General features: G+C 46.2%; 1 protein-coding gene across 2 annotated transcripts in view; it reads left to right on the forward strand.

The window, feature by feature from the left end:
* PLCL2 (phospholipase C like 2) overlaps window positions 1–16,216 on the forward strand; it is a 160,851-nt gene that overhangs the window by 87,309 nt on the left and 57,326 nt on the right. For both annotated transcript variants that reach the window (XM_037061358.1, XM_037061357.1), the window contains exons 3-4: window positions 6,118–8,604; window positions 11,305–11,508. In XM_037061358.1, the coding sequence (XP_036917253.1) occupies window positions 6,118–8,604; window positions 11,305–11,508 (2,691 nt within the window). The remainder of the gene's footprint in view (window positions 1–6,117; window positions 8,605–11,304; window positions 11,509–16,216) is intronic.

Here is a 16,216-nt window from a genome sequence, read left to right on the forward strand (position 1 = left end):
AGTAGAGGAAGTCAGCAGGCTTTGTAACATGCTGAATAGGATCTACCGTATACACGGCTGAGAAACACTGAGTTTCCACACTAAAGCGGCCACTTAAGTACCATTATTGTAGATCGTCAGTTTAAATTCATTAGCATCAATATTTTCACTAGAATGTGAAGTAGCGCCAGGGTAGTTTACAGGAGCTCAGGCCTTCCCATTACGTTTTTCATTACCGGAGAAAAGCAGTGAATTTTATTGCAGCTTACATTGGACACAGATGTACGTTATGGCTTCCTAAATTTACTCGAGGTAAATATTTCAGTAGTAGTGAAAGTGTTTCTCCAACAGAGTGTTGTCAGAAGGGTTTACTCATTGTTCCCACTCTGCCCTCAGCACTCATTGGCGTGCCTGGGTCAGAAACGCATCTCTTCCCCGCTCTTGCCCTCTCCCAGGCACGCTGCTTGAGGCCTCCGGTGGAGTCGGGCTGATCCTTGGTGCTCCTGGTCTAGTTTCAACCTTAGGCTGCGCTGTGCACCTGGGCCCCAGGGGTGGGACCTTCCTAGCGTTTCTGCCTTGTTCCCCCAGGCGGCCAACCTCTGCCTGTACCTGTGGTGAGTCTGGGCGGGAGACATTTTTCTGCCTCTCTCCTGATGGTAGCAGAGCTCTGTGTTTATTAGCACACACCCTGGAGTCCAAGAGGTCCTTCTGCCCTCTGGGGTAGTCAGTCACTCTATGCCAGGCTGTAGAGGTGGATGGAGTTTTCTTCTACCCTCTGCCCAGTAGCACTCAGAGAAAGAGCCTGCTACCCTTGCCCTGGTGGCTGGGGCTTCTGTTTGCCATGAGAGGATGACCAGGGAAAGTAGGCAGTTTCACGCTGTCCCCAGTGACAGTGCCACCTGCTGTATGCTGGTGCCCAGAGAGGGGCGCCATCTTCTGCTCTGCCCTCAGTCTTTCTCTGGAGCAACCGTGGAGCCAAACTCTCCCTGTGTCTGGGGCACCCAGTTAACTCTACACTGTCAGTTAACCTGATCACTGGTCCCTTTAACCTACTGGTCCACAACTGGCCTTTAGGGATTCCTTAAAATTTCAGCTGATTTTTTTTGTCACCTCCCTCCAAGATGGACTCTTTCTCCCATGCTCTGCTAAACGTGAAATGTTTCTATGTTTGTCTTTCCTAAGAAGGGCTCATCACTCTGGAATCAGTTCTCTTGGTTGCCTGGGGACTGCAGTTCTCTGATGCATACAAAATAAACGCTACGGTTGTATAAATGGTCTGGTTTTTTTCTTGTTAGAGTGGCTGGCAGTGACATTTTCTGTCTGCGTGGTAAGCCGCCATCTGAACTGTACTGGCCCCTGACTCCTGCATGACTTTCAAGTCTCCCGCAGGTTCCTAGGCCACTAGCAGGTCTGTGTCTTCATAGACTACTTGGCAGACTTGGGCCAGGTTTTGCTTTGGGAATCCGGGAGAGGGTATCCTGGAGGAAGAGACCCATTAGCTTTCTGTTATTTGCAATAAAGGGCCTTCCACGTGAGTGGAAAGCAGCATTTGACTATACTTAGCTTTTTTAAAAGTCATTTTATTATTTTTTAACTCATCAGATATTATAAGATGACCTTCAGAGCGAGCACTTTTGCTCCAGATCCTTTTCTTTTTTCTTTTTGCTTGTCTTGGAGAGCACATCAAGGTTTCAGAGATGCGTGAAAACCTTGCAAGGTAACCCTGATGTGCCCTGCGGGACTCACTCTTTCAGTTCAGAGATGTTGTTACTGCGCAGAAGGAAGGTCAGGCCTTGCTGTGCTCCTTTAATGGGCCTCGTGTGGTTCTGGGGTGTTTTGTTTCGTTTTGTTGATAGAAATCTTTTTAACCCAGTGTTTCTTCAATCCTAGACCCCTTTCAATAAACATAAAGATCTCACACTCCTCTTTGTGCTGTTTATAAATCAAAGTAAATAACTGGACTCAGAGCGAAGCTGAAGGAGAAACGCTGCTGTGTTTTCACACTAGGCCCCCCTCCCCATTCCGTCACCCACCCCCCACCCCAGAATCAGCGCCTAGGCTCCTTCACTAGTTCTGCCAGTGTACTGACTCTGGGTATTGACTCACGGTGTTCTCATGGGGCTTACTGAGAGATAATCACACAGAAAATGGAAACAAATCACTTTTGAAATACAAGAGAAATGCAGGAGGTCCTAGGGGTGAATCTCATCTAGCAGGACCTCCAGCTCTCTGTGTGTCATAAGACAGACCTTTCCCGAGCCCCACCCTGTGGGTTTTCTGGGCCCCAGAATGAGCTGGATCTCTTGGATCAGTGCCCTGTGTTTTGTTACCTGCAGAAGAAATGGGGCACACCTCTTTATTGCTTCCTTTTGGGATGAGAATTTATGAGATTGCCCACACCCACTTACGAAATTGCTACCTCTTAAGTATCCCAGATGGTAGTTTTAATGGCCAAGAAGAGGTAGAGACAAAGTTCTATTAAACAAAGTAGGCAGACTTGTTAGAAATATGTATGTTTCTCCATAGAGCTCAGTGTGGCTATTTCCATTTCTAATGTTAACTGTTAGTCCTTTGACATGTTTACGCTCTTGAATTTGCTGTGGTTAGTTTGGTTAGCCTCTTTCTAGTTTGTTGCTTTCTTAAAATCACTCTTGGCACAAAATTGTTATTCTGTAAATAAGTGTTGGTTAAATGCATAAGTGAATCTTTAAGCCTCTTTGTAGTTCAAAATTTTATGATTATCTTTCTCCAGAATTTCAGGGTTGATACAGAGGAATTCCAATTCCTTTGGAAGTGGTATTCTTCCAGACTGGACTTTTGCTTTCAGTCTCTTCTCTTGATGGTACTAAGTGCTCACGGAGCATCACAGTGCACCAGTGGACCGAGTTTACATTTTGCTATTTTCACCATTGAGCAGCTTTAGGTGACAGGTACTTACATTATAAGTGCCAGTCCTGAAGTTATTTTTATCAGTATTTTAAGGACCCTCCATCTCAGCATAAACTTAGGCTTTTTCCTCTGGTTTTAGGTGACTAATGCATGTACGTTATATGTATTTAGTTTTCTTTTATTTAGAAAAAACAGTATGTATAGCACATATAGTTGGACCATTTCATTGTTAGGTTTAAACTAACATTAAGAGGCAACACATAACATAGATTCCAGCTTTTGTACCGACCAGCCACTCAGCCTGTAAAAGTACCTGATCCTTGCTGGGTGGAAAGGGGAAAGCCAGGTAGGTCACCAAGAGTGGGATGAAGACTCTGGGAGTCAGGCAGGTTGAGGGCCTGGATCTCCTGCTCCTGAACCTGAACTCTCCTTCCCTCCCACACCACTGCTTCTTTCCTCTTGGCGGGGGAGGGCCCGCTTGCCTTCATGTCTACCTGTGGCTTCCAGCCAGTGATTCCAGTCCATCCAGTGATGACTTCTCTTTTTTGGTCTGTAAGCATTCACACTCCTCTCTCAGAAGTTTGTAATAGCTTTATCTGCTACCGAGGAAGGAGAAACAGACCCTTCCATCCAGGCTTCAGCATGCTGTGGGGAGGACAGGATGGTTTAGCCAACAGCGGATGGAAGGGGAAGAGGAGACAGGAAGTGTCTAATAAGGGGAGTCCCTGCTGTCATTACAGTAGCCTGTGCTAGGGTGACTGGCATGTTCATGGGTCTGCCTCGATGGTCTGAAGTCACTAGTCATTGCCTGGGCTGGCTTGTGAACTGCAAGGCAACGTGTTTAAAGCCACAAGTACAGTGTTTATTTAAGCTGCGGAGTGTCCCACAGGTGTGGGTGCTGGAGCATGTGTGTGTGCTGTCAACCTGCTTTGCCGTCTGGCTTTTTCCCTCTTGATAACGGAGACGCCTGTGCATTTGGAATATATCATTTGTAGTAAATTAACAAGTGGTAGTCGAATATGGGTCAGTATGTTTAAAATGACAGAATGAAAGGTAATGACGTTGAAAAATGTTTGTCTGCATTTTTAATGGATCAGTACCTCCATTTAGCTTTGTGACTCATTTTATTAGTGATACCTTTGGGGTATAATTTATAAAGATTATAAAACTTCTTAATTAGTATGTTGTCTTTTTAAAAGATGTTTCTTTTTAAAGATAAAGACAGCCTTCATTCTGAAAAATGGGAAAGTTTTACATTTGTTTCATGCTGTTATGCATGGCTGGTTACAGATGTCATGCCAACTTGCTTGAATAGATAGAATAAAATCTGCACTTTAGGGTTTGGAGCACCTATGATAAAATATATCTTACGGATACAATTACCACAGTCTTTGTGTCTTTTACACTTTACTGTTCTGAGGATACAGTTGTAAAGAAATACTCTGCCTTGTGGATTTTTTGTTTTATCTTGGCATTCAGACCACAGAGGCCTGTATGGTTAATTTTAAAACTTTGAGGGAAATGATACCCATATGTTTTTTGTTTGTTTGTTTGTTTTTAGATTTTTATTTATTTATCTTTAGAGGGGAAGGGAAGGAGAGAGGGAGAGAAATATCAATGTGTGGTTGCTTCTCATGCGTCCCCTGCTGGGAACTGGCCTGCAACCCGGGCATGTGCCCTGACTGGGAATCGAACCTTGACCCCTTGTTCGTAGGCCTGCACCCAATCCACTGAGCTACACCAGCCAGGGCTGATACCCGTATGTTTCAAAGTTTAAGTTTGATTACCTTCTGCAAATTGCTTTTGGAAGTATAGGTAGTCACAAAATAAAAGTGGTTTTAAAATTTGAGGTGCAGAATATAGTATAGCTTTTTTTAGAGATTTTATTCAAAATAGGTTCTCTCCAGAGCAGGAAAGTGAGAATTGCCTTCGGATAATATTTTTCACGCTCTTCATTTTATTGCCACGAAAGTTACATAATCCCAACCTCCATCTCCCTTACTTATGAATATAATGAATTTCTGAAAATTTATCACAGACTTTGTGCCCCTCCTGAAAGGCAATATCATGTTTGAGGCTAAGATTATGAAAGATGCTGTCTGAGCCGTGGAGCAATTGTTATTCTGAATAGCAGAGGCCTTGGTACAGGAAAGGACGTAGGGGTGGTATTGGCTCCGCGAGGTGGGCGCTTGTTACCTTACGGAGGAAGGTTAAGGACTGTGTTACTGGTGGTGTGCACTTCCTGAGAAACAGATGCTGCCTGGACATTTTCACCTGGCAGTGTTAATGATCTGTTAACAGTGGAAGTGCTTGTACTTAAGTGACAGTCGCCTGGTGCCTGGTAAGTCACCTGTGTAATTTTAGAAATACCTCCAGCTGTAACGGTAATCTGGGCCTCCCACCCAGACTTGACACAGCTGCAGCAGTGAAACCGTGTTGATCCGAAATGTTCAGGACCAGGGATAATCTGAGACTTGGAAGGGCTAGGACTCTGCTTGAATTCCAGTCTCTGCTGATTTGTCACATGGTTCATACTTAGCTGGTTTTGGTCATCAGGTGTGTGTGGTTTCCAGAAACAGCCCAGGCATCTCAGTGAGTCGAAGTGGTTTTCAAACTTCAGTTGCATCCCCATCACCTAGAATGTTGCCTAAAATGCCAGTTCCTGGGTACCGCCCCCTGGAGATCTGATACCAGAGCGTGGGGAATCTGTTTTAACCGGGTAACCCGAGTGAGTCTGAGGCAAGTGGTCTAGGGACCACCCTCTGAGAAACACTCGTGTAAGAAAGGTATGCACAAGTGGGGCCTGCTTCGTGAGTGTACAGCCCCGCCCCCTGCCCCCCCACTTGGAAGGGCCTGCATGTGGCTTCGTGCTCTCTTGTCACCTTCTTGAAATCTTAGTAATTTTTGAACAAGGAGTCCTGCATCTGCGTTTTTCCCTGAGGCCTGAAAATTATGTAGCTAGCTCTCGCTTCAAGATGCAATTGGGTGTTAACTGAAATTGTGTTTCTTGGCACCCATGGATTGCAATTATTCAATAATGATTTCTTCTCTGTTTGTATTAGGCTGAAACACCAAGGCCACTTCTAAGCTTTGGAATGAACGAGTATAATTCGTCATTGGACATAGGATAGGAAATCCTAATAGTATGACTTTTTTTTTCCCCTGAAGGAAATTAAATATTTATTGCTAGTCTTGAACATAGACATCTCCACTGACACTGTTCTAATACGCCATTTCTTTTTCTCCAAGGATGGCACAAAACAGAAAAGAGAACGGAAGAAGACAGTCTCCTTCAGCAGCATGCCGACAGAGAAGAAGATCAGCAGCGCCAGCGACTGTATCAACTCGATGGTTGAGGGTTCCGAACTCAAAAAGGTTCGCTCCAACTCTAGGATTTACCACCGGTATTTTTTACTGGACGCCGACATGCAGAGCCTGAGGTGGGAACCATCCAAGAAGGATTCTGAGAAAGCCAAGATCGATATTAAATCCATCAAGGAAGTGAGAACGGGAAAAAATACGGACATATTTCGCAGCAATGGCATTTCTGACCAGATATCCGAAGACTGTGCATTTTCAGTCATTTACGGAGAGAATTATGAATCCCTTGATTTGGTTGCCAACTCTGCAGATGTTGCGAACATCTGGGTGACGGGACTGCGGTACCTAATATCTTATGGAAAACATACCCTTGATATGTTAGAAAGTAGCCAAGACAACATGAGGACTTCCTGGGTTTCACAAATGTTTAGTGAAATTGACGTAGATAACGTTGGACACATCACTCTGTGCAATGCGGTGCAGTGTATCAGAAACCTCAATCCCGGCTTAAAAACTAGCAAAATTGAGCTTAAGTTCAAAGAATTGCACAAATCCAAGGACAAATCTGGGACTGAAGTCACGAAGGAAGAATTTGTTGAGGTTTTCCATGAGCTTTGTACTAGGCCTGAAATCTATTTCCTTTTAGTTCAGTTTTCAAGCAATAAAGAATTCCTTGACACCAAGGACCTTATGATGTTTCTTGAGGCAGAGCAGGGTGTGGCACATATAAATGAGGAAATAAGCCTTGAAATTATTCACAAATATGAGCCATCCAGAGAGGGCCGGGAAAAGGGCTGGCTCTCCATAGACGGGTTCACGAATTACCTTATGTCACCTGACTGTTACCTGTTTGACCCGGAACATAAGAAGGTCTGTCAGGACATGAAGCAACCTTTGTCTCATTACTTTATAAACTCATCTCATAATACATACTTAATAGAGGATCAGTTCCGAGGTCCCTCGGATATCACGGGATACATCCGAGCTCTGAAAATGGGTTGCCGGAGTGTTGAATTAGATGTGTGGGATGGGCCCGACAATGAACCTGTCATTTACACAGGCCACACCATGACCTCTCAGATAGTCTTCCGCAGCGTCATTGACATCATTAACAAGTATGCATTCTTCGCTTCAGAGTATCCACTTATCTTATGTTTAGAAAACCACTGTTCTATCAAACAGCAGAAGGTGATGGTTCAACACATGAAGAAAATTTTAGGAGACAAGCTCTATACCACATCCCCCAATGTTGAGGAATCTTACCTGCCATCCCCAGATGTCCTGAAAGGGAAGATACTAATTAAAGCGAAGAAGCTGTCCTCCAACTGCTCTGGAGTAGAAGGGGACGTTACCGATGAAGATGAAGGAGCAGAGATGTCTCAGAGGATGGGCAAAGAGAATGCGGAGCAGCCCAACAACGTGCCCGGGAAGCGATTTCAGCTCTGCAAGGAGCTGTCTGAACTGGTAAGCATCTGTAAGTCGGTTCAGTTCAAAGAGTTCCAGGTGTCCTTTCAGGCGCAGAAGTACTGGGAAGTCTGCTCTTTCAACGAAGTGCTCGCCAGCAAATACGCCAATGAGAATCCGGGGGACTTTGTAAACTACAACAAACGTTTCCTCGCCAGGGTTTTTCCCAGCCCCATGAGGATTGACTCCAGTAACATGAACCCTCAAGATTTTTGGAAATGTGGATGTCAGATCGTGGCCATGAACTTTCAGACGCCAGGGCTGATGATGGACCTGAACATTGGCTGGTTCAGGCAGAACGGGAACTGTGGCTATGTCCTTCGGCCAGCCATCATGAGGGAGGAAGTCTCTTTCTTCAGCGCCAACACGAAGGACTCTGTGCCGGGAGTCTCACCCCAGCTCCTCCACATCAAAATCATCAGCGGGCAGAACTTTCCCAAACCCAAAGGGTCAGGTGCCAAAGGTGACGTGGTGGATCCCTACGTCTACGTGGAGATTCATGGAATCCCTGCCGACTGTGCGGAGCAAAGGACAAAAACAGTGCACCAGAACGGAGATGCTCCTATTTTTGATGAAAGCTTTGAATTTCAGATTAACCTCCCAGAGCTGGCCATGGTGCGCTTCGTGGTACTAGACGATGACTACATCGGGGATGAATTTATCGGCCAGTACACGATTCCCTTCGAATGTTTACAGACGGGCTACCGCCACGTCCCCCTGCAGTCACTGACTGGCGAGGTCCTTGCACACGCCTCTTTGTTTGTCCACGTGGCCATCACTAACCGGAGAGGAGGAGGCAAATCTCATAAAAGGGGCCTTTCTGTGAGGAAAGGGAAGAAATCCAGGGAATACGCATCTTTGAGAACACTGTGGATTAAAACTGTGGATGAGGTGTTCAAGAACGCCCAGCCCCCTATCCGGGACGCCACAGACCTGAGAGAGAACATGCAGGTACGTTCCAGCATTGCAGTGTTTACGCAATGGTTTTCCTTCTTAGTGCATGTGCATTGTTCATGAAAACATTGCAGGGTGTTTTTTTTTCTTTAAGCAGTAGTACCTTTGATTGTTCCATTATTTGTAAATTCCACTTGGTTACTAGAGTGTTTACCACCAGTCTCATTCTCCTGTTGTTTACATTTCCAAAACCGTAGCTGGGATTGAGAACATGGGCAGCATACCAGAATAAAGCAGTCTCATCGTTGTCCTGCACAGCACATCTCAGTCTCCTGTAATTAACGCTCAGCAGGGCCCCCTTTTTTCTGGTAGGGTCCGTGGGAATCTCTGGGTTTTCTGAGCATTCCTTAGCCAGAACACAAACCGATGGCCTATCGAGATAAAAGGGATGTGTTCCAGTCCTTTCTTATGGAGCTATTCTGCTGGGAAAGTAGCAAGCATTTACGTAAGCCGATGTGTTTGCATTCCGAGCCTCCTGCTGATTTTAGAGGATAGCTATTTAATTGTTGAAGTGAAGGACGTGGCGTGTGTATCTACTAGACGTCCCGTGATTACCCCTGAACTCTGTGATGGCTAACAGCAGTCAGCTAGGGAGTCTGTATGTAATTAAGGTTGGTCCACATGCCTAGCAGTGTCCTAGGGCGCAGGCGGGACACAGAAGTGGGCAGCAAGGACCACCTCGCAGGGATACCAGCCCTTGCCCGTCCCAGGGTGAGAAGGTCCATGTGCATGGCAGCTACTCAGTGTGTGTTTATTAAATAGACACATGTAATATATTAGCTGATTATATGTTTATGTGTGAGTATATACAGGGTGGGGCAACTGTAGGTTTACAGTTGTGAGTACATGAAATATAGGTTCTTCTGGTATTCTTATTAATTAATTATTGTAGTAGTTTCCACACAAACCACTGTGAATCGGCATTTGCCCCACCCTGTATTAACTATTATAAGAAGAACGCCACTGGCAAGTGAGATCTGACTCAGCAAATTCAGTATATTTCACCCCTCTCCCAATTTGGATGCCTCATTAATAAAAACACCTTCCCACAGTAGAGAAATTTTACTCTCTTTCTTTCAAAGTAAAGCATACCAGAAATACGAAGGGCTTTCCCCCATCTCTGAGGGTGAGAGTGGCTTGGTTAACCCTCAGCTCTGAGCAAACCACACTGCCCCCAGCCCCACGGCTGCTGCTGTGCGTGGGACCCAGAATCCCCCTGAGGACCTGCCAGAGCCTGAGCCTCACCTTCCCAGAACCACGTGCTCTGAGCAGAGCCAGTGGTGGTGATGTTCAATGAGCGCTGCGCGCAGGCAGCCTGGGCCTGAGGGCGCAGCAGTGAATGCACAGATGACCGTAGCTGGGGGTGGGCCGTGGAAGGGGAAGCAGCCCGCAAGCAGGTGAATAAAACACACAGGACAACTGCAGACGCCGCGGGCTAGTGCTGCGAAGGAAACGGACGGGGAGGCACGACAGTGGTGGGGAGGCTGCGCCTGGATCGGACAGTCATGATTACTCCTGTGTGCAGTCAACACCGAAGTGCCTTTGAGCCAAATGACCTGCAGTTGGTTGTCCATGCTTAAAACGATATTAATAAAAAGAACATGTTTAAATTTAAAATGAAAGTGCTGCTCATTTCCCAGAACTGGGGAAGTGGAGAGCAGAAGGCAAGGGGCTTGGCAGGCCTGCATCCCGCCCCACTTGCTGCTGTGCCCAGCTCAGACCGGGCCCCCCCCCCCCCCGCCCCGTGTGCCTGGAATAATAGCCTGACTCCTATTGGGATTAGAATTTACTTGATTTTGTATCATAAGGATTAAAAGCATAAGCCTCAACATGGACAGATTTCAGGTGAAATCTTGACTCCTTCACCTGCCCACTGGGCGGCCTTGGACAAGTGACGGCCAGCAGCCGTAGCTGAGGCTCAGCTCGCTCACCCACGTGTGGCATGTGGCGGGGACTGAAGCAGGTGAAAGGCCTCCTGTCCCCTTGCGCTTGGTAAGTGCTCAGAGGACGCCAGCTCAGGGCAGTGTACAGCGTTGAAGTGTCCTGTTTAATGGATATTTTCATGGTGTCCGTCTGGTGATTAGGGAAAAGGAGGGGGTGGGGAAGCAGTGAAGCCCGTGGAGACACTGGTAGGGGAAGTTCCAGGGTAACAGGGTCCCCCACTGGGCAGCCCCGACTATGAACTGCCACATCCTGAAAGCTCCTTTCAATTGGGAACCAGCAGGTATAGACAGGTGAGAGAGTTTCAAGTTCCTGCCTCAGAAATACTCCTTTCCTTTTTGGATGGATGCCTCCTTGATACTTATTTTAAGCCTGATTTCATTTTTTTTCTTAATCTCTACATTTTTTGTGACTACAGAGAAGCCATTCTTTTTGTTTGCTCGTAATTGCCTGTCAGCCTCAGTGCTGCTCTGAACTTTGATCTGAAGAGAGGCTTTGCCCTCGGGAAGATTCGAACTTGTTTACGTTTTGTGTAATTGTGATAAATTGGTATTGCAAATACCTATAAGCGCATTTACTTTGGAAAAGCGCCCGTTTTCACAGGATGAAATAATTGTTAGCCAGTTCTATCATGGCGAGGCAGACAACTGTCGTGCTCGGCAGTTCCGGTATAACCCAGTGTGTCCAATGTGACATCCACGAGAAAGTCAAACTCCTGGTCAGTGACAGAGTGACTCCTTCCTTTCCATGGCACAGAATGCGGTGGCGTCCTTCAAGGAGCTGTGTGGCCTCTCCTCCGTGGCCAATCTCATGCAGTGCATGTTGGCGGTGTCCCCCCGCTTTCTGGGGCCTGAAAACACACCCCTGGTGGTCCTGAATCTCAGCGAGCAGTATCCCACCATGGAGTTGCAGGGCATCGTGCCTGAGGTTCTGAAGAAGATCGTCACCACTTACGACACGGTGAGCAGTTTTCTGTACTTTTGTGTAGCCCAGGTGAGAGAGGTGTCTTAGGTAACACGCAAGACGTCATTAAGAACTCTTGCAAAGGACTGCTTTCCTATTTCATGCTTCATTTACCTGTGTTGGAAAAACCACTCTCCTGACCTCGCGGGATTTGAAAGAGGTTACTGTTTCAGTGTCGTTTTAGAAAGTGGGATTCAGGGACTCTTGCCTCAGTGGGAGTAAACACAACTTGCTCTTCAAGAGCTGTATCTGAATAGATTTATAAAGATACACTATTTTCCACATAGGTATAGAAAAGAGTTGTTTTTTTTTTTAATCTTCCCCTGCAGCCTGCCATTGATTCGCTCACTTTGTTTTGTGTTTACTTTTCAAACTGGTAATGATGAGAAACTTAATATTCAAAAAAATATGTTCTAAGGGCCATAAGGGGAGGGCGTTTCCGTCACATAACTGCACTGTGACAGTGTTCTTCCTATCAGCAGGCACTCTGAGACACCTGTAATTGTAATCAGCTTAACACGAATGAGGTATCCTGAGGAGACCTGGAATCATGCATATTTGCACTTACGGTGTATCTTGTGTTTTCTTTTAATCACATCCTGCCCTTAATGCACTTTTTGACTTATCATAACTCTGAGGGAGAAGAATTTAGTGGGTGAACCACACCCATTTCAAGCTCACAATGTAGTTGCAGCCCTCGGAACTCATGAGTGCTGGCAGTTAATCTCTAGCCTGTCAAGGTTAAGGTTGGTGTTGGACGAGACCCTCCCGGACGGGCCAGGCTGTCGCCGTTAACCATTCAGGGTGCTCAGGGTTAGGAGGCCTTCCCTCCTCCGCAAACCAACCCCACAAAACACTGGGCTTCTTCTGATGCAGGCTACCATGGTCAAGAACGAAACAAGACTGCTCTCATACGCTGTTAACAAAAATATATTTAAGTGTTTCATTCATTGATCTGAAAGCTGCAGTTCGGAGAGATTTATGCAACTGAAAGGAAAGGAACAAACACTTTAGGTCAGCATTTCCCACACTGCGTTTGGAGGAACCTCGGCTCCTTAGGATGTCAGTAAATGTCACATGGAGAAAAGGTTGCGTGCTGAAATAATGTGGGGAAATACTGGTTTGAATGAAATTAACCAGACATCTTCCTTGCGAGGTTTCTCGGGGCCCTTTATTTGCAGGCACGGCGAGTTCCCACGAGGGTGGTGGACATGCCCTGTTCCGCAAACCGACTGGACCACGGGGTACTATATCCAGAAACACCATTTCCAAAGACCTTTGGTTCTTGATTTTCTTCACTTCTTGGAAGTCTAAGTCAGAAGAATAGAAGGTTTTAAAAAACTTATCAGTTCATACCTTTAAAAAAAAGTGGCATTTGATCTTTTTCATAGGTTCCTGCACAACAGCCACACTTTGTAGCAGGTGCTTTTTATCCCTGCTATTTCCAGCTTAGAGTTCATGGTCCTGTAAGAGCTATAAAGGACTGGACCTGGGACGCTGCCGGCGAACTAGAGAGTGTCAGTCAACCTGCAGTGGGAAGGCAGGCCAGGGGCTGATGTCCATGACAAACACCACGCTGGGTCCCTGTCCTCAGGGAGCATCCCCTCTACTGGAAGGAAATGGGGCAGCTGGGAGGGACGTCAACACAAAAAGCTCGTGCTGGGAGCCTTGCGGGGGGGGGGGGGGGGGGGGGGGGGGGGGGGGGGGGGGGGGGGGCGAGAATGGAAATGCAGAAAGAAATGGTAAATGTGGGGAAGTTTGAAGAGCTCTTCCATGCTGTGACCCGGGCTACCTAGTTACTTCCCAACTCTGTAAGTTTTATGATGCGAAGCCAAAGCAGCTGGCCAAAGTATTTGTGAATGACTTTGAAGGTGAAGCCACAAATAAAATCATTGGACATTTACAGACCTATTTCACTGACCAGAATCTAACGCGACATACTCCCCTCAGGGATTTCACTGATGGCTGTGGCAGTCACGCAGTGACCGTCCTCCATGGAAACCTTTCTAACAAGAGCTCCCTGCGAGCGTGGTGGTGGTACCCTGCGTAGGCAGTAACAGGACAGACCGGACGGGGCCAGCACCCAGGACCTGGGTCAGGGGCCCGGAGCTGACCCCCAGCAGGAGGGTGATCGCGGCCAGGTTCTCAGGGGATGGGGGACTAACCCTTGTCCCGTCTGTCCTATTGGGCCACCCATGTAGGGCTCTGGAGCCCATGTAGAGCAACAACGGGCACGGAATTGTTCAGTGATCCTCGGGCCCCTGCTTCTTCCTCGTCCTGGGCTGGCAGATGACAACACTGATTATGTGACTCTTATTTTGATGATGTGTGTTGTTGTAGAAGTGATAAGACAGAATGTATCCACTTACTTACATTTTTTAAATTGTGGAACTACTCTTACGTGATGTTTAATTAAAATAGCTGTGCCGAAATTTGCCCCTAGCCTTATTGATTCGTTCTGTATCTAATTCTAGCTGATACATCAAGCTATAAAAGACTTAGAATTAATTCAAATTATTTGAATTTTAGAAATTGTAGTTTTGCTACAGCAATATTATAACTCTTGTGACATTTGATAGTCGTTTTTTAGCGACTTAATGGTCTCTCACCTTGTGACAAAGGTTGGACATTGATGGCAAATGTACTACAGTTTTGCACAGCCTGTAACTTTAAATATAGCTCTTCAATTTTTGTAATATTATCTTAATCCAAAATTAACCTTAACTAAGATCTTACTTCATTTTGTTGACTTCCCCATCTATTCCCATCTCAAATGTGAGGGCTCCAAGTAAGAAGTAAGGGTGGTTGAGGAAATACCCTGCAGAACTCGGGTCACTGCCGGTCTACACTGCTGAGGTCTACACCCTCCGGTGGGGGCAGCGCCGTGCTCGCTCCTAAGGGTGTACAGACTAATGCTCTCTGGATTGTGATGACTCTGCAGTGTCTAAGCTCTTAGTAACAGACTAGCATATCAGAGCCACGTCCGTGTCTGTGAGAAAAGAGGACGCGGAGGAGTCGATGATGACGAAGGGAACACGTGAGCCTGCATGGAGACCAGAAGAGAATGCCCATGCCTAGCGGGCCACATGTCCCGGTTTTCCTGGCGTGGACGCTGCCTAGACACCTGCTGTCCCAGCATAATTATTAATATTCTCTTTCCAACTCGTAAAAGTACCTCCTTAGATCATTAGCTGTGTGGTCACCATGCCTATGGCCCCTCGGTTGTTCTGATGGCTTTTGTGACTCCTGCCAAGGAGCAGACTTCAAAACTGCCCTGATTGCCGTTTTACCCTGCAATTTGCCGTATCTTCTTGGGTCCCGGCAGTGGTAAGGTTTGGACCTGGGACCTAGTTCAGGAAGGCAGCTGTCAAAGCCATTCAGGAAGAGAGAAGAGCAGTACAGACACCTTCTTAGACGACACAGACGGGGGAAGGGCTGTTGAAGATAGGGACTTGACCCATGTGGAGAGTGGGAATGACCACGTGTTGCCAGGCAAATAAGACTTTGCTTCCCTTGAGGAGTTTACAATTCAGTGGAAGAGGTGGAGAGTACCGTTAGGTAGTAAGATGATAGCTGACTGATTGATTGATTGGTATTAAAAATATGTAAACAAATTATTTGGTTGTATATGGGAGAGAATGTTCAGTTTTAGGTTTAGGGATTAGGAAGACTTTAAGGCTTTTGAACTAGACCTTTAAGAAGGAGTCGGATTTCAACAGGGAAGAGAAGAAGGAGGCTGTGCAAGCTGACTTCCCAGGGTGAAACACACTCAGAAATGGGAATGGCTTTGTTTACTGAGATTCTAGTGAATACCTGGGTGTCCTTTGTGATTCGTAATGCCCTTAAGAGCCGATCTACACTGGCGTTTCAGTACCATGTCCCCCCCCCCAATCCGTGTCAGCGTCTAGTTCCCATCTTTTGAACCTGAAGCGATTTTTACCGTCCTTCTAATGTTGATGAGAGCAATCCTTCAGCCCTAACTACCTTTGTGTATTAGTTTCAGATTTACTGTCTGTTTCAGAGTTAAATTTTTTAAATTTTTTACTAGATCTCTACTATCAGAGAGAGGCCAAGGAGTCAGTACTCTTCCTCCACAGAGAGAAAATATTGGAAATGTAAATATCTTGTGAAGTGCGACATAAAAAGAAAGTTGTCTGTAAGCTTTTTCATCGGGCGTTGAGTCCTGTTCTCTAAGTGAAATAAGTCAGGCACAGAAAAGCAAGTACCGCTTGATCCTGCCTATTTAAGCTTTTTAAAATAGTCAAATTCATAAAGTCAAAGATTGGAACGGTAGGTACCAGCGGCGGGGGGAAGGTTAAGGAGTTACTAATCCACAAGCAGATGAATGGACTCTAGAGGCCTGGGAACGACAAGGGTTCTGCAGAAAACACTCATGTGCTGTGCAGCGGAAAGTGGATAGGGGGCCGGAGCTCACAGTAAGTGTTCTTATCACAGTAAGATTTTTTATTTTTTTAAAGATTTTATTTATTTATCTTTAGAGGGGAAGGGAAGGAGAGGAGGAGAGAAATATCAATGTATGGTTGCCTCTCATGCATCCCCTGCTGGGAACTGGCCTGCAACCCGGGCATGTGCTCTGACTGGAAATCGAACCGCTATCCTTTGGTCCACAGGCCCACGCTCAATACACTGAGCTGCACCAGTCGGGGCACAGTAAGATTTTTTAAAAGAAAAAGGTTTTTTCTTT

Source organism: Sturnira hondurensis, unplaced genomic scaffold (genome assembly GCF_014824575.4).
Source record: "Sturnira hondurensis isolate 20B ecotype Veracruz unplaced genomic scaffold, ASM1482457v3 Scaffold0013299, whole genome shotgun sequence".
NCBI lineage: Eukaryota > Metazoa > Chordata > Mammalia > Chiroptera > Phyllostomidae > Sturnira > Sturnira hondurensis.